This window comes from Cicer arietinum, chromosome 3 (genome assembly GCF_000331145.2).
Source record: "Cicer arietinum cultivar CDC Frontier isolate Library 1 chromosome 3, Cicar.CDCFrontier_v2.0, whole genome shotgun sequence".
NCBI classification, from domain to species: Eukaryota; Viridiplantae; Streptophyta; class Magnoliopsida; order Fabales; family Fabaceae; genus Cicer; species Cicer arietinum.
The window spans coordinates 61,810,639-61,829,482 of record NC_021162.2 but is presented as its reverse complement, the minus strand read 5'-3'; the positions used below and the strand labels follow the sequence as shown (position 1 = coordinate 61,829,482).

At 32.1% G+C, this 18,844-nt stretch overlaps 4 protein-coding genes across 4 annotated transcripts in view; 3 read left to right on the top strand and 1 right to left on the bottom strand.

The window, feature by feature from the left end:
• LOC101502312 (ALBINO3-like protein 2, chloroplastic) overlaps positions 1 to 1,625 on the bottom strand; it is a 12,566-nt gene extending 10,941 nt beyond the window's left edge. The window contains exons 1-3 of the mRNA XM_012713724.3: positions 1,181 to 1,625; positions 961 to 1,067; positions 234 to 361 (exon numbers count right to left, since the gene is read on the bottom strand). Coding sequence (XP_012569178.1) covers positions 234 to 361; positions 961 to 1,067; positions 1,181 to 1,539 — 594 coding nt within the window. The 5' untranslated portion in view covers positions 1,540 to 1,625. The remainder of the gene's footprint in view (positions 1 to 233; positions 362 to 960; positions 1,068 to 1,180) is intronic.
• Positions 1,626 to 3,614: 1,989 nt separating this feature from the next.
• On the top strand, positions 3,615 to 6,679 carry LOC101501777 (uncharacterized). Its single transcript, XM_004492762.4, has 3 exons — positions 3,615 to 3,935; positions 5,049 to 5,178; positions 5,271 to 6,679. Exons 1-3 carry the CDS (start codon positions 3,822 to 3,824, stop codon positions 5,288 to 5,290), a joined length of 264 nt encoding a protein of 87 aa, XP_004492819.2. The 5' UTR covers positions 3,615 to 3,821; the 3' UTR covers positions 5,291 to 6,679.
• Positions 5,387 to 6,679, top strand: LOC105851049 (probable UDP-arabinopyranose mutase 5). The gene has a single exon (XM_012713718.3). The coding sequence runs from the start codon at positions 5,387 to 5,389 to the stop codon at positions 6,428 to 6,430; it is 1,044 nt and encodes a 347-aa protein (XP_012569172.1). The 3' UTR covers positions 6,431 to 6,679.
• A 3,475-nt stretch (positions 6,680 to 10,154) lies between these two features.
• On the top strand, positions 10,155 to 11,650 carry LOC101501457 (uncharacterized). The gene is made up of 3 exons (XM_004492760.3): positions 10,155 to 10,336; positions 10,758 to 10,883; positions 11,169 to 11,650. Exons 1-3 carry the CDS (start codon positions 10,217 to 10,219, stop codon positions 11,448 to 11,450), a joined length of 528 nt encoding a protein of 175 aa, XP_004492817.1. The 5' UTR covers positions 10,155 to 10,216; the 3' UTR covers positions 11,451 to 11,650.
• Positions 11,651 to 18,844: the final 7,194 nt, after the last annotated feature.

The following is an 18,844-nucleotide window of genomic DNA, read 5'->3' as shown; positions in this document are numbered from 1 at the left end:
TATATATATATATATATATATATATATATATATTTAAAGAACTCTTTATTTATATATTACATAAGCAAGGTCTGGGAATTTCTTTCATCCTCATTACAACTACAGTATACTGCTTTTCTTGGTGGTTGCTTTTGGCTGTAATGTTGTTAACAAAGGTGACTAAGAAGGAGAAAAAGGCAAATTCATTGCTCTAGGGTTCATAAGAACGTTTCCCATGAAATTAAAAATATCACCTGAACTATATATGGTACCAGCGGCCACACATATGAAGGGCATCCAACTGCTTTTCTCTTCTCCTCGAAGAATAAAAACTGCCGTATATAACTCTTTCCTGAGAAAGGTGGTGGGAATGGAGGGGGCACTTTAAGAAGTGAAGGAATCAAACAAAAATTAATAACAATTTAAGTAGATGAACTACATATGTAAAAATAAGAAGAAAAAACATCTTGTACAGAGTGCTATAAGAGAGGTGATAAGCAAGTACTCACTCTCAAATTCTAACCATAAAATGAACAAAATACACCTCAAAGGAAGAAAAAAAAAACATTCAGATGCACCTCAAAATGAACCAAAGCCAAAATCAAAAGCCTTGTGTATACAAGCAAACAAAAACAAAACCTACGTGACTGCAACACAACTGGCGCACATAATGGTGGCAAAAGCTAGGATGAAATGTGTTACAATACAACATAAAACAGGAAAATAAAACTGAATAACAGCAGCTATAGAAAGATTGAAAAAACTGGCTATAATTATATAAGATAATCAAGCTATGAAAAAGATATACATACACACATAAAAGAAATGATAATCAGCTGCATCATGAACTTGCAGAACAAATTTATGAATTTATTTTTGCTTCTAATTAAATTTAATAACTATTAATAAATAATCAAAATTTAGCATGTTACAAAGAGAAAGAAGCAATTAAATAAATTGAGTGGAGCAAGTGATACTCACATTTAGGTACAAACTCTGCAATCTTTTTAACCTTGTGAAGCGTAAGAATTAAAGGAAAAAGCATAACAGTTCTGAAAGCCAAAGTAGACGCAACTATAGTTATCCACCTGAAGATTCAAATACTGAATTAACACGAACATTCAATTCAGAATCCAAGATATAACAACGAATCGAGTGAATAGTCGATTTAGGAATAAGAATACGAGACATTGAACCTTACCATGGAAATCCAGTAAGATCGTGGAATGAGTCGAGCATCGAAATCACCGCACGAACGGGGAAAGCCGGGTTGTCTTCGCCGCCGGCACCGGCGCTGTCAACGACCGCTTTTAGAATCTCCGAGTGAACCGGAGTCTCGAGACCGAACGAGTCTGTCTCTAATTCGTGGTCATGGAAAGAGCGAGTGGAGAAAGCGCGAGTGCGGAACGCGTCGAGAAAGGAGGGAGTTGGAGGAGAGTGAGGCGTGGTGGGAGAGGGGAGTGGAGGAGGGAGATGAGAAGTGAGGACACGTGATAGATAGAGAAGTGAGGAAGGACGTGAACGGCGGAGACGGGAGAGGAGCACCGCCGCGGATGCCATCGACGGCGGGAGGAAGAACAGTCTAACAACTAACGCTACGTGTAACTTGGCAAAGTTCGCGTGTGTTTTTCACTTTTTCTCTTTTATTTTTTTGGGAAAAAACAATTTTTTTTTTAATTAAAAAAAGGGATTTGTTTTTACATACGAAATTTAGTGAAAAGAAAATATATAAGTTTAATTGAATATTTACAAATAAGCTTACATTTTGTCTTTTTTAAAATTTATTAATAGAGATCAAATCTACAACCTATCAGATTAATATATGTCTTTTAAGTACACCTTAATCCACCATTAAAGTTGTAAAAATACAACCACGACTCTTTAGAATGGGTGATTTATTTTCATACACTTTGACAATAAAGTAAATTTGTATTTGAGATTCAGAGATTTTATGTTATAATAATGTGTATCTTTGACATGTTTGATGTGTTCTTTTGTAAAATTTATTCTCCAACTTTTATAAAGAGTTTATTAAGATTAGTGGATTGTTTTCACCATGATTTGTAGATTTATGCTTGATTTTGGACACATTTCCTTTCCTTTATAATTGTCTTATAATTGTTATCATCGTGTAGCTCAAAATCATATATTGGAATAATGATGGCTATCAAGTAATATCAAAATGACATCTATGTGATTTTTTATTTTATTTCACTTTATATTCTCTATAATGTCTAGTGACATCGTAATTCACTAATGTTTGGTTTTAAAGCTAAATTGAAGCACAAAATTTTAATCCCATCTAAAACAATCAAAATAAATTTTGAAATAAATTATGAATTTGAAATACAATTAGTCATGTCCTATTAAAAAGTCTTCTTGATACATCAATATACCGCAATAACATCATATGAACTCATTTTCCACAAACATACAAATCAAAGCACAACTAATATATTAGTTTCCTTCATCAAGTATCAAAGACACAACAAAATCATCCACTTTCTTAACAACTTCTAAAGTGGGAGCATTATATTTATATGAAATTTTGATTATTTTGTATTTCATCTGTACCTCTAAATAATATTATGTATAATTTTTAAATTTTTTTAAAGTGATGATTCAATTAACGACAAATACCGATATTATTATATTGAACATTATATATTTAATTTAAACATTAAACTTGACAATTATATGTGAATTTCAGTTGATAATTATACTATATCATTTAAAGACAAAAAATATTATACACACAACTCTTAAATTATTATTATTCATTTCATATATAATAATGATAATACACTAATTGTTATTAAGTTTGATTTTTCAAAACTGTGATTACCTTTCTTTTATTTATAACTTTTCCTTAATTTATATGACATGAATAAATATGATGATTATTGTGTAGCAAAAGGGATATATTAGGTTAAATATCTAAGTAAACTGATGATAATATAACCATTATAGTAAATATGTGAAATTATAATTATTTTAATATTATAAAGAATTTTTGAAAACAAATTAGCAGTCTAAATTTCAATTGTAAAATTTAATTTGTACTCTATTTTGTATTTTAAAGATATATCCGAGAGTTGAGTTTTAAATTTTAATATTGTTTTTTTTTTTTTAAATATAGAAATGACATAATAAATCATCATATAATATTTTAATCATTTTTAATTGATCTTAAAATATTTTATAATTTGTTAATTTAGATATCAATAAAACTTTGCATTTCACTCATTTCAAAACTTAAAGAAAAAAATATCTTCAGACAAGTGACCTCATTCTTCCCACATTTATTTTTATAAAGAACAATGCTATATATTACGAAGAGGGTGTAACATAAAATACATGACAATTATATTTTTATAACCATTGAGAATTTAAAAGGAAAAATATAATTTAAACTTAAAAGCCACGACATGTGGTAATTTTTGCATTTCATATCCATATTACTTGGTAAGTTATATCATTTTCCTTTGTTTGAAAGCCCTTATTATTGTCTAAATTAGTCGATCTAAAATATTTGCTATACTTCTATCCAATAAAATAATAGGAGACCCGAAGTTTAAAGCAGGCTAGAGCCGGGTCATTATTTTATGCGTGTGAAGAGAAAAAAGTGGAACCAGATACTATCGGTTTATTCTTTTGTCTTTATTATTATTATTATTATGAAGATAATTTCTTGATTAGTACAACACAAGAAGCTGAGGACGGAAACAACACAGAGATTCAAGGATCTTGTTCCCCTTTTTCCTGAGAGAGAAAATAGCTACCTTTAATTTGTTTTGTTTTTACTTTTTATTATTAGTGATTTTTTTTAATTTAATGAATGAATGAAAACACCGCCATCGTTACTTTCTCTTACCATTGACTCAGCCGTCCTTAATCTCTCCGACATCTCCGATCTCTCTCCCATCCCTGATCATATCCTCCTCGACCTCTTCCTGGTACCATTCTTATTCCTCTCTCTCTCTCTCATACTTAATTTTTGTTGCTAAGGTTATCCTTGTTTTTTATGGTTCATTTTTATGCCATTTGATTTTCTCAGTTAATGCTTCTTATCTAGATCTCTGATTATAAGTAATGTCTGACCTGCCAATAATCAATGTTACTGCATACATATCATACAATGAGTAAAGGAATGTTCTTTCTGTTTGTGTTGTTTGCTACTTGAGGGATATTAATCCCTTTCTATTACTCTTGTTGTATGATTCTAACTTATGTCTCGTTTCAATTAGTTTCTCTTGAGATTAATTTGTTGGTTGTGTGCAAGGTTCATGATTTTCCATAATGCAATAATTGTGGTAAAATGTGGTTGATTTGGTCTCAATTGTGTTTGCATTGTGGCTGCAAAGACCTTGATGTCGCGGTCACAGAAAACTTGATGTTGTGGCCTAGATCGCTGTTGGACCTTTCTTTTAGAACCCTGACTGTGTAGCTGCGAGTGTTTTGTCTCTCTAGTTGTTTTCTTATGGTATAATTGAAAATAACTAAGACTTGACCAACGGGGTTGAGTCTAGTAGAAGGGGTCAATCTCCCACAATGTGGCGAACCACAATTTGAATCTTAGCTGAAAGTGGTGTCCACATGTAGTGTTCAATAATAGCTCAAATAGAATTACCTCTAGGGGAGGAAGATGTGGAAAACCAAAATAAAAAATAACTAAGACTTGTGTCAAACAAAATATCATACAAAGCTCACTTGTCTTTATTACAAGTTTGAATTGATAGTTATTGGTGACATCATTTTCTTGTTTGGAAGGCTCAAAGAATCAGATTTTGCTTTGTTTTGTGCCTTTTCTTTTGGGCTATCAAATTTTGAATTTTGCTTTTTTCCTGTTGCTGTAAACATCTGACCTTGATAACTGGATCAAATAAGTAAGGCATCCAGCAGCCTTAGAATTTGGCTTTCTCATGATTCATGATTTGGAGTTGATATTATTGTAGAGCTGGTTTAAATCCTTTAGTTGCCTATATAAAAGTTATAGCACTTTAACTAGTTTTTTCTTTTTATCATTGTCATTCAGCATCCTTGTGACATTCCATAATTTTCATGCGCAGAGAATATTGAAAGCTGGAAAGCTGACTGAAAAAGTTCTGAAACTGTTTATAGCAACTGGTAAGGATGAAGTCATCTCACTTGTTCAGGCACTGAATATCCAACATATTGTGACCCCTGTGCTTCCTACCAGTGAGTTATTTTAAAATTTTATCTTATATGTATGGTAATTATTCCTGTAGTGATTAATGTTTCTTTTCTGACCTTTGGAAATCATCGTACAGGATGTTCTGAGAAATTCTAAGATAAGATTTAAACTACTGTCACAAGTTTGAGTCCAACTCACAATCTAGAATTTCAATTTGTGAAATAATCTGTATTGTATTGTATACCTCAAAAGATGTCTCAAGTAACTATCAACGACATCGAAGTTGACATTGTGATTGGTGCCCTGCACTCTGACCTCACAACTTTTATGAATGAATGGAAGCCAGTTTTCTCCCGTTTCCACCTGATAATAGTCAAAGATACTGACCTCAAGGAAGAACTCCAAATTCCCGAAGGATTTAGCGCAGATGTCTATACAAAATCTGAAATTGAGCAAGTGGTGGGTTCCTCCACTTCCATTCGCTTCTCTGGCTACGCTTGTAGATATTTCGGCTTTCTAGTTTCAAAGAAGAAGTATGTTGTCTGTATTGATGATGATTGTGTTCCAGCAAAAGATAATGCAGGGAATTTCGTAGACGCTGTGGCTCAGCATATTGTGAACCTCAAGACTCCTGCCACTCCTTTTTTCTTTAATACGCTATATGATCCATTCTGTAAGGGTGCGGATTTTGTTCGTGGCTACCCATTTAGCCTTCGAACTGGGGTTGATTGTGCTCTGTCGTGTGGACTATGGCTCAATCTGGCAGACCTTGATGCACCAACTCAGGCTCTCAAGCCAGCACAGAGGAATTCACGATATGTGGATGCAGTTCTGACAGTTCCTGTTAGAGCAATGTTGCCGGTGAGTGGAATCAACATTGCCTTTAACCGAGAATTAATTGGCCCGGCATTGGTCCCAGCTTTGGTGTTGGCAGGAGAAGGAAAAATCAGGTGGGAAACTGTGGAAGATATATGGTGTGGATTGTGTGTGAAAGTTATATGTGACCACCTAGGCCTCGGTGTGAAAAGCGGATTGCCGTATGTTTCGAGAACAGAAAGAGGAAATGCCATAGACAGCTTGAAGAAAGAATGGGAAGGAGTGAAAATGATGGAGGAAGTTGTTCCTTTCTTTCAGTCTGTAAGGTTGCCACAATCAGCTACGACAGCAGAGGACTGTGTGGTCGAGATGGCCAAATCGGTGAAGGAACAACTGGGGAAAGTCGATCCTATGTTTTCGCAAGCCGCTGATGCCATGGAAGAGTGGATCAAGCTCTGGAAGTCAGTTGGATCTGCTTGAAGCTCCTCAACTAGTGATTGGCATGGTTTGGATTTGTTTCATCCTCCCATTAGGATTTGTAGGAGTTATAAGGTTATAGCCTTACTGGCTTCTATATTTCTTTATTTTATTTAATCTATGTTAACATTACATCTGCTTTATTTGCTGTCAACTAAGATTACTTTTTACTTGACCGAGTTAGACTGAAGGAAGAATAAAATAGTACTGATTTGGTTTTGTGACAGTTGAATAAATATTTGTCTTGCTTTACCATTTGGTATTTTTTTGAACAAAATTCCAAGGTGTGCTAAATGTGTAACTCAGCCTCACATGCTTGTGAATGAGTGTCGATTGCATGTAATATTCAGCCTATTTTCATCGTCTTCTTTTGGTGTGTGTGCTTCCCTTTCTTTTGTTTCTATCTTGTACATCTCTGGTTAAAAAAAGGCCATAAATAAATGCTTACCACAAACGACAAGGGAGCATTTGTAAGAACATGAAGTGCTTATGCAAACTAGTTTCATATTTGTAAATTTGATTCTCAATTGTTCTATATAGCTGCTATTGTTTATCTTTATTGTTTGTGATTGTGTAGAATATCAAAGTTTAATGCAAATGCTATTTTTGCCACATCTTTGGTTTTTGACTAGGTGATGTTCCTTTCGAGTGCTTGTACATAAGTTGATTCCTTCCAATATTTTTCATGCTCTTCTGCTTTACATTATCATCTTTCATCATAGCATTGCAAGTTGCAAATACAACTTGAGTCACCTTACAATTTTAGAGGATTTAGAATAGCTTATTTGAGACTTTTATGACAGAAGCACTTTTTTTTTTTACAGAACGACAGAAGGATTTTGTAAGTATTTGAATGGGCTTACAACAATAATTTATGATATATGTTGACATTTCACAAGCAGTTATTATTAGTTTATTTTGATAAGCTCCCAATAATAATTTGTAAAAACAGATTGTTAAGATTATGTAGAGTTTCTCCTCATTTTCTTTTTTATTTTAGAAATAGATTATACATTAATGGTTGAACAATAAACGTTTTACGTTTATTATTGATTATATATTATGTAGATTTTCTCTACATAATATGCTTATTACACTTATTATGCAAATAATTTTAACTTTTAGATTTATTTATCCACACACTTATTCGATAAATCCACAGTACATTATTTTAATTTTCACAATACATTATTTTTTATAAACAAATGTTAACAGTGAGTTAAGTTAGCACTTTTTACACATTTCCTAGGGTTTCAACCCACCTTTCTTAGGGTTTGAAGTTGAATATAATATTTTGACTAATTCATTCCTTCAACTCTTAGTTCAAATTAGTTGAACTATCCGACCTCTCAATCAAAGTACATGTCCGGATATGTAGTTGACAATGCAACTATCCACAATTAAAAAAAGTTGAAATACCAATAGAAATTAACGATAGAAAAAAATAAAATTAGTTATCAAATTTGGCGTCTATGATACTTAACGGAATTAGAGGTAGATCTTGTTTACTTTTGTCTTTAAATTTTTGTTGCTATTTGAATCACTGATGTCGAACTCGCAAAAATTCATTCTAATCTAGTGAAATAATTTTAATTGAGAGAAGATAATATATTGAGAGTTTCATCGTATGAGTGTGTGGATAAAATAAATTTAAAGATTAAAATTATTTCGTATGTCATGTATCTTTTTTGCGTGTCTATGTAATCTTTAACCTTCTAAATAAATAATAGTTATTTTGTTTGAACGGATATTGTTTGAATGGATATCTATGTAAGAGAGTTTCTTTTATCTTCCATTTTATTAAACAAAAATCACAAATTCATATGGAAATGCACATTCGAATGGAAATATAGTAATATTGTTTTTTATTTGGAAGTACACCTTCAAATTTCAAAAAACTAAAATACATGTGTACTTCTAAACATAAGTTGAGCACAAATTTGTGTTCAGGCACCCAAAAATAATCATGAAAAATGCCAACATGCTTTTAGTTGGTATGTTAAATGTGAGTAAAGAAGTGGATGAAAAATAGATATTGAACGCTATATAAATGAGAGAACTTATAAATCTATTGTTTTAAGGTTTTAGGTGTCTAACTCATTTATGTGGTTAATCTTAGTCTAATATAACAATCTTCCGAACCTCCTCATAATCCAATTCTGGTATCAGAGCCGATGGTTTGACGTGACCAACTCCTTGTATCGAAAGTCTTCCTACTCAAGGTGTTCAGGCAGCGTGTCCCATTAATGTGCTTCCAACGACAACACAAGTGAATGAAAAAACTTCCGTTTGAAGGGAGAATGCCTAAATAAATAAATGAACTCATACTTGAGGAAAAGATTGACCCATAAACCTATTGTCTTAAAGTTTTGAATAAGATGTAATGTCTAATCCGCTTATGTGGTCGCTCTTGGCCTAATTAGACAATCCCAAACCCTGTAGAATTCAACACTTTGCATCCCCCACTAGTACATGTTTTTGATAAAATAAACAAAATAATACAATAATAAAAAGAAAAATAAATCAAAAGTGAAGGAGATATAGATAAACAAGGAGTTTGCATGCGATAACAAATTACATAAAAGGAATTTTAATTTTTTTAAAAGGTATAACAAATAATATTTACTAAAAAAGGAGAGACAATATTATATTTTCTTTTTTCAGACCTATGACTTATAACTTTTAAAGTATCTAATAATGATATTTTTCGTTAGAAGGCAAGCTAATGTAGCACTTCATACCCTAACAAAGAAACTGTATATATGAATTATTCGATCAAGTATTTGGTATTATTTCTAATTTTATTTTTTATTATATTGAAAATGAAATATTTAACTATCTTTAAGTTCAAAAAAAGTATTTAATGATGATATATAGATGGTTAAATAAAGCTCTAAATGTTGAGGTACTTTTAAAACAAGTTTAATTGATGCCTCCTTTTATTGATTAATAATTGATTATTTTTGGATAATTATATTAGATAGGAAGAATGCATCATTATATAATTAGCCATAACTATAATATAGGTGTAGAAATTTGTGGAACACATAAGATGTTTTTTTTTTTTGTCTCAATCAAGTCTATACAAAAGTAAGAGTTTGAACATGTGACAACTTAGTTAAAGGGTGTAATTGCAGGTTTGTTTTTTGGGGAATGTTATTGTTGGAGAATAGGATTTTAGAGGGTTAAATTTAGATAATATTATGTTATTTTTTGATTTTTTTTAAAATATCAACAAATATATATATTGTTGATATATTCAAAAATAACATAATATTATATGTTCATTTATTATATTCTTCTTTTAAATTTTTTAAAATATTAAATTATAAATTTATTCCTCCAAAATTTTCTAAATTTCAACTTGTAAACAGAACTAAGATTGTAATAAGATATGATATCGGTAAATGAGCCTTCTTTATATTAACACAAGTATATGATATTTGTACATAGTCACACCATCAAGAAAAATAAATAAATAAAAAGCCATCGATTTTGTGTTCATTTTTTCAAAATAAAAAGAAACAAAAAAAAGTAGTTTACTTGTGGTATTTCCTTAGAAACAACCAAATTTTTGTGTCCTATAATACTGGGTCCTAAAGACCATTAAGTTGACGCTATTATTTATGTCTGTGTTTTTGTACCACTTATGAGCGTGAATCACTCTTGACACACAAAGAAAGCGCAAAGGTCTCTATATATACACATATACAAAGTGATGAATAATGCAAGAAAACATATAGAAATCTACAAGAGATAATACAATAAACTAAATAATTAAGAAACACAATGGCATCCTTTACCCTTGTCACCTCTCTCCCAAAATTTGGCCCTGCTGGAGCATCTATTGCAAGGGCTCGTCCATGGAATACTAGGGTCTTTGCAGCTGCTACCCCAAGACCTATTCAAGTAAATTGTTCATATTTGTGTTTTTGTTAATTTGAGGAAAACACAAAAATAAAATCGAATACTTATTTTATATCATTATAATTTGGTGTAGCCTTTTTTATTTTCAAAATTAGCTTCTCAAATTTATTAGTAGCATAATAATAGTAATAATATAAAATATTACATATTTTAGCACAATAAAAAAGATGACAGAGAAATGTGAGCGTCAGTCTGAATTCTAATACTATTAAAGAAAATGATTATGCATCTATCATGATTATCATATTTTTTACATAAAAATCTAACCACATTTCATAATAACATCACATTCTTATACTTATGAAACATTTCTTGCCAACATTTAAATTGTGGAATATGATTGAATATATTGTGTAAATTCATATAATTAATATTTTTCAAATCTATTGTGATGAATATGTAGGTACCAAAGTCACATAATGAAGATGGCTCAATAACCACCGATGGTATCAAGCAAGGAGCAAGTGAAACAGTCAATAACAATTTGAATGAACCATTACAGGATAAGGCTTATTCCACTGCAGAACATGTAATGTAACCGGTTATTGTATTAATTTGTTTGCAATATAAACCGTAAATCAATTGAACTCGTGATACAATATGCATATGATTGTTTTGTATCCATATGTTTGATCTTTTTCCTCAGTGCAGCATCTGTATCACCGACACCTCTAATCGAATACACGCTTTGGTGTCTGATACCGACACAACATAAACACCTTGATTATCTTTAATTAAACTATTTTCTCAAATTATTACTAGTACGGTGATCTTCATGTTTAATTTTATATATTTGATTTGATAATTGAATTAGGTGGTTGACAAAACAAAAGATGTGGCTAATAAGGCTTCAGCAGCAACACAAAACATTGCAGAGAAAGCAAAGCAAACAATGCAAGAGGCATGGGATTCAACTAAGAACACAGCCAATAGGGCTGCAGACACTGTGTTGGGAAAGACTCAACAATCTTGTGATTCAACTAAGAAGACAGCCAATAAGGCTGCAGATACTGTGGTTGAAAAAGCTCACCAATCAGCTAATTATGTCAAAGAAAATGCAGAGGCAGTGAAGAAGAATATGAACAAAAAGAATTGATTCAAACACCATGCTAATTTCATGTCAACTATTTTGCCACTTTATTTTTGTTTTTGTTGTTTTTTTTTTTTAATATTTCATTTTGCAATTGATATGGCCCCAAATATGGAGAAGATATATGTCTCTTCCCAGTGCCATATAGATGTGAAACAAATGTCATTTTGTTTCATCTGTTAATAAATATTTGAGTCTTTCTTTTATTTTGGAATGTTTACTTATAGCAATGACATTTGCATAACTACACGACTTTTCATTCTTTTTAAGTATTGAAAAGCTAGTTGCAAACCCTTCTTTTTCACAACCATCAAGTTCAACAATTGTAAATGACTTCAAACTACCCTTCAATATTTTTCACTAGATTTGTTACTTGGAGTATCCTCTTATTATGTTAGCATCATATATACCAACCTTGTTATTTGAATCAAACAATTTGGTAACACATTGATTTATTAGAACAAAGTAATAGAAATCGATACTTCACCAATAGCGTGTTTTTGATTCTGCAGTGAGAAAAATAAATTTTAATAAAATTGATTTTGACATAAATGATTTTAATTAAAAGTTAATTGAATAAAAATTAATTTATGTTTGGATATGTTAACGTAAAAATAATTCTTATAAGTTAAAGTTGTTTGGATAATTTGTATAAAAATTACTTTTAGACATATAATTATCAAAATAAGTGTTCATTAAATTTGTAATTAGATATTTCATTTCTATTATAGATAATAATTTAAAGGAAACACGCGTTACAAAAATAAGGTTTGAATAAAAAAAATTAGGGAGAAATGTTTTTAAAAAATGCTATTTATTTAAATAAATTAGAATAATGAAAAACTATAATTAGTTTATGAATTGCACTACATCATCATTATCGGTTTATTTGACACATCATTAATTTTGAGATCAAAAGTTTGACCGGATAGGAGACCAAATGGAGAAAATAAAATAAATGAACTAATTCCGTAATTCAGATAAAATATAGAAACTAAAACTGCATTTAAATCAAAATTATTGACTCAAATGTTATATCATGATTTTTTAATTGATAGATGTCATCCAGAACTAAAAGTGAAGGAATATAAAATTACAAAAATGAAATATAAAAATATAATTTTGCAGGTACAAAAACAACTATTAACCAAAATATTAAATTTAATTATCTTATTTATTGTTTAGGTAAATAGTTAATTTCATGAAGTCAATAAAAGTTATATTTGTTATCATGATAGAGATTATGATAACGAAAAAGAAGTATTTTATTGTTTCAATACAAATTATTCATGATCATATGATTATTGTGAGTAGGATATCAACAATCATATCTTATTTATTATTATATGTAGACACATAATATGATAATATTTATAATATTACTATCATATTTTATTTTTATCCCACTCTTTATCCATCATACGCACCAAAGGAAGAACTTTTTATTAAACCAAGAAGGCTCCTAATAAAAAACAAGCATCATTTAGAATATTTGTTTCATTGGATTCTCTAACAAGTTTCTTGGAGGTCCTCATCATATCGTCCGTCTTTAGAAGAACTTGTCAACGAGTTAAATTCATCATCACCTATATCAACCAAAGTTAAGTCACTTACACCAAGATCAAATGAGAATTGAGAGAAATAAACCATAAGAATAAGAATTGTAATGAACAACAATAGAAATGTGAAAATAATCAAGCATAAGCATAGTAAGTTTTCCCAAGAATAATTTGATTTCGTAAACATTTTAGAGTCGTTAACAACTTTGCGTAGATGCATTTAAGACTTTCTTATTTAGAAAAAAGCCAAAGAGAGTAATACAAGTTAAGCCTCTTAACAAATGAATTTATAAAATTCAAATAAAATGAAAGTAAAATAAACGATGGGAGATGTCATTTTCTTAAATGTATTTCAGTTATTTTAGAAGATTAGTCTTTATAATTGAATACAATATATTTATGTTTAAAAAATCTATTTTCATATTGTTTTTGTTTTAGTCATCTAAACTCTACCACAATTTGTGCTTGGCTTAATGCATATTGAAGTGATGTTAGTTTTGAATGAACTATGTGATACTCAATTTATGTTTTAATTTAGGATTAAATATAATTTTAATTTCTATTAATTTTGTAATTTTAGTTCATATAAAATAAAAATACAATTTTTAGTCAATATAAAATTATCATGAAAATAATTTTAGTCTATACTATTAATTGAACATATATTTTTGAATAAATTTTTTTCAAACATATTTACAAAAATATAAAAAGTTGTTCCACAAAAAATAAACTCAAAAATTGATTTCTAAGTTTATAAATTTATTACTTTTATCTTGAGTTTATTACATTTTAAAAATTCATATATAATTCATCCAAACTTAAAAAATTTAATTTTTTGTGAAATAATCTTTTTTAATATTTTAAATATGCTTGTAAAAAATCATTAATTTTTTTTTAAAGTTAAAAAACAATTAAACATGTTTCATTTCATTATGTACTAAAATTGTTTGCTAGATAATTTTTGTAGGGACTAAAACTTGTATTTTTATTTAACTCATTAAGTTATTTTAATTGGTGGCATCTTTGAATTATTATTCGTTCATATTAAATAGTGCATTGTAGTATTAATTAGTTAGATAATCTAGATATTGTTTTATCATTAATTTAATGTTACACCAGACACAAACAGTACAGTTTAAGCTGTGAAGACATCATATATATTTTTTCAATTGTTGGAAAAACCCTAATAACGTTGTGCTCAACAATCCATGTCAATTACATGATGAATAGCCAAAGGCGGAAGCGTACCTGTGGGAATTGCCATTAATGAATTCCTGAGATGATGATGATAGAGCCAATGGGTTGGGTGATCTTCCTCAGCAAAACACCCTGAAGACCTTGCTCTCTTGATGGGGATAGAGAGAACCAAAGAGTTTTCTCCTTTAGGGTTTTGAAACTGAATAGTCTTGTTGTGTTTGCCTTGGGGACCATTACCCATATATATAACTATTATTAGTTATATCCCAAATTGCAGTATTTCCAATTCAGCCCCTCATTAAATTAGAAACTGTCTGGTATCTACACTATTAATTTTCATAACTATTATGCTCTTTAGCCATAAACTATTATATATTATTTGACCCCTAGTTTATTGGCCAATTATATAATGACCCTAACACACTTTATTAATTAATTACATATGTGACCCATAAATCTTACAATCTCCCACTGGTCACACATGTATCCTTAGGAGTGTGTTAGACTTTATGACGTCAAAAATGTCATTATAATTACCTTGAGTATAATCCAAATTGTCCCGTCCATTAATCATATCAGCACATGGAACCAAGGAGGCTTTTGTCATAATAAGCATAACTAAACCCATCAATGATCACCCGTACTGACACAACTAAATGACATAGACCCATTATGAAAAGTGTAGCATGAAAATTACATGAAGTTGGTCAATGCATGTCAATTTTCAACTGGTCCTACTTTATCGAATGAGATCATACCATAACTTAAATGTACAAAGTAACCAAAAACTGAATACTTTAAACTTTATTTCTGATCAGAAAGTCCAAATACAATGTATTTGTACTTTACAATTAAACATAGAACATGAATTACATAATGGACGAAACTCCCACTAAAATCAAGATTCCTCAAACTGTAGCACACCCATGTGAGCAGTATGCTCATGAAAGACCTTGGGTGGTAGACCTTTAGTGAGTGGATCCGCAATCATGGAGTTTGTCCTTAAGTGTTCTATGGATATCTGTCCACTTTGTACCTTCTCTTTAACAACTAGGAACTTAATGTCAATGTGCTTTGACTTGGTTGAGCTCCTATTATTGTTAGAATACAGGACTGCTGATCTATTGTCACAATACAACTTGAGTGGTCTTTCAATCCCTTCAACTATTTGCAGCCCCGTGACAAAATTTCTCAGCCAAATGCCCTGGTCAGATGCCTCATGAATTGCTACGAATTCTGCTGCCATGGTTGATGAAGCAGTAAGACCTTGCTTGGCACTACGCCAAGAAACTGCTCCACCAGCTAACAGAAAGACATAGCCTGAAGTTGATCTTAAGCTGTCTTGGCATCCCGCAAAATCCGAGTCAGAGTACCCAGTGATCTCTAACTGGTCTGACCTCCTATATGTGAGCATGTAGTTTCTTGTTCTCTTCAAATATCTCATGACCCTCTTGGCTGCTTTCCAATGGTCAAGACCTGGATTGCTTAAATATCTGCCTAAAATCCCTACTATGAACGCTATGTCTGGACGCGTACATACTTGGGCATACATAAGACTCCCTACAGCTGAAGCATAAGGGATCTTTTGCATTTCTTGAATTTCCAAACTTCCCTTAGGGCACTGTTTGAGACTAAACTTGTCTCCCTTAGCAACTGGGGTGTCCCCTGGTTTGCAATCCTGTAACCCAAACCTTTTGAGAACCTTATCGATATAGCTCTTTTGTGACAATCCAAGAATACCTCGAGATCTGTCTCGGTGTATCTGAATTCCTAATACAAAAGAGGCGTCACCAAGATCTTTCATCTCAAAATGCTTTGATAGAAATTTCTTAGTTTCGTGCAACATGCCTATATCGTTAGTGGCAAGCAGTATGTCATCAACATACAAGACCAGGAAAATATGTCTGCTCCCACTGAACTTATGATACACACAATCATCAACTGTATTCATCTCAAAACCAAATGAGAGAATTACTTGATGAAATTTATGGTACCATTGACGAGAAGCTTGTTTTAGCCCATAAATGGATTTTCTTAGTTTGCACACCATATTCTTTGGGTCTCCCAACACAAAGTTTTCTGGCTGCACCATATAGATCGTCTCATCAATGTCGCCATTGAGAAAAGCTGTTTTTACATCCATTTGATGAAGCTCCAAATTAAAGTGAGCAACAAGAGCCATGATTATTCTTAAAGAGTCCTTCGATGAAACCGGAGAGAAAGTCTCTTTATAATCAATCCCTTCCTTTTGAGTATAACCCTTAGCTACAAGACGTGCCTTATATCTCTCCACATTACCATTGGAATCCCGCTTGGTTTTAAAAATCCATTTGCAACCAATGGGTTTCTTTCCTTCAGGTAATGGGATAAGTTCCCAAACTGAATTGTCTTGCATAGACTTGTACTCCTCATTCATTGCTTCGATCCACTTATCTGAACGAGAATCTTGCATGGCTTGATGAAAGTTGACTGGGTCGTCTTCCGTCATGCCAACATTTTCCTCTACCTCATTGATAAATACTACATAATCATCCGAAATAGCATTTTTCCTTTCTCTAGTGGATCTCCGCAATGGAGCTGGCTCTTGAGGCACTTGTTCTTGAGGATCTTGAATTTGATCTGGATTTTGTTCTTCCTGAACAACCAGATCATCTTGAGTTTGTTCAATAATGGGAAAGTCAATTGGTGGAAGAATCAGTTCTGGAATTGTTACCGATTCTTCCTCAAAGACAAAATCTTTAACCTTAATCTTCCCCCCAAACTCAATATCCTCAAAGAACGTTGCCGTTCCCGTCTCAAAAATTGTTCTCAAATTAGGATCATAAAATTTATAGCCCCTTGATTTTTCTGAGTACCCTATAAAATAGCTGCTAATTGTTCGGGGTTCAAATTTCTTTTCATTCGGCCTATAAGGCCTTGCCTCAGCTGGACATCCCCAAACATGAAGGTGCTTCAGACTAGGCTTACGCCCAATCCAAAGCTCATAAGGTGTTTTAGCCGCTGCCTTAGTTGGTACTCTATTAAGAATGTATGCTGCTGTTTTTAATGCCTCTCCCCAGAGTGACTCTGGCAAGGTGGAATGACAAATCATACTCCTTACCATATCCTTAAGAGTCCTGTTTCGTCTTTCAGCTACACCATTCATGCTGGGTGACCCCGGCATAGTGTATTGTGGGACGATTCCACATTCCTCTAGGTATTTGGCAAATGGTCCCGGACGTTGTTCACCTGAACCGTCATATCTGCCGTAGTATTCACCACCACGATCAGATTTGACCTTTTTAATTCTTTTATTAAGTTGATTCTCAACTTCTGCCTTAAAGGATTTGAACACGTCTATTGATTGGGACTTTTCGTGAATTAGGTAAAGGTAGGCATATCTAGAATAATCGTCTATGAATGATATAAAATATTGTTGACCATTCCAAGAAGGAGTTGGAAATGGCCCACAGATGTCCGTATGTATCAATTCTAAGACGTCTGTAGCTCTATATGCGCCTAATTTCTTATCTTTAGTCTGTTTTCCTTTAATGCATGCTACACAAACGTTAAAGTCTGTGAAGTCAATGGAATCTAAAATTCCATCTGACACAAGTCGTTCAACTCTATTTTTAGAGATGTGACCTAGACGCTTGTGCCAAAGCACCCCTGAATTGAAATTGTCAATTTTCCGCTTAGTACCACGTGATTCCACATTCAAGGTTTCATTATAGTTAGCCACAGTTTCCAACAAATAAAGATTATCATAACCAGAAAGTAAACCGGTTCCAACAACATTCGAATTTAAAGACAAAGTAAATTCTTTATTCCCGAATGAACAATAATATCCTGATTTGTCCAAATAAGAAATAGAGATCAAATTCCGTCTAAATGACGGTACAACAAAAGTGTCTTTTAAATCCAAATAATGACCGGAACTTAATAATAATCTAAATTTTCCTATGGCTTCAACTTCTACCTTCTTCCCATCTCCTACATAGATCCATCTTTCAGTATCACTAGGCTTTCGGAAGTTCAGGCAACCCTGCATTGAAACACTGATGTTAGTAGTTGCACCAGAGTCTAACCACCAAGTGTTTCTAGGTACTGAAGCTAAATTAACCTCAGAACAGACCAAAGACAGAATCATACCTTTCTTAACACGCCAAGCGTGATATTTGGCACAATCCTTCTTCACGTGTCCAGAACTCCTGCAGAAGAAGCAGTTGTTATCCTTAGTCTGCTTCTTTTGTTCTGGACCCTTAGCAGCAGCTTTGTTCTTGGGCTCCTCAATTCTTTTCCTTTTGCCCTTGTCTTTAGAGATGCTAGTAAAGTGAGCACTTTCAGTCCTATCTTGCTTCAGCCTGTCCTCTTCTTGCACACATAATGAAATGAGCTCATTAAGAGTCCATTTCTCCTTTTGACAATTATAAGTCACCTTAAACTGACTGAATTGCGAAGGAAGAGACAGCAATACTAAATGAATGAGTAAGTCATCTGACAACTCAAGCTTTAGACCTTTAAGCTTAGAAGCAATGTTGGACATCATCATAATGTGCTCTCTTATATTTCCCTTGCCTTGATACTTCATGGAAATTAAATTCTGAAGCAAAGAACTTGTTTCAGCCTTATCACTTTTTACAAAGCGTTTTTCCATCTCAACAA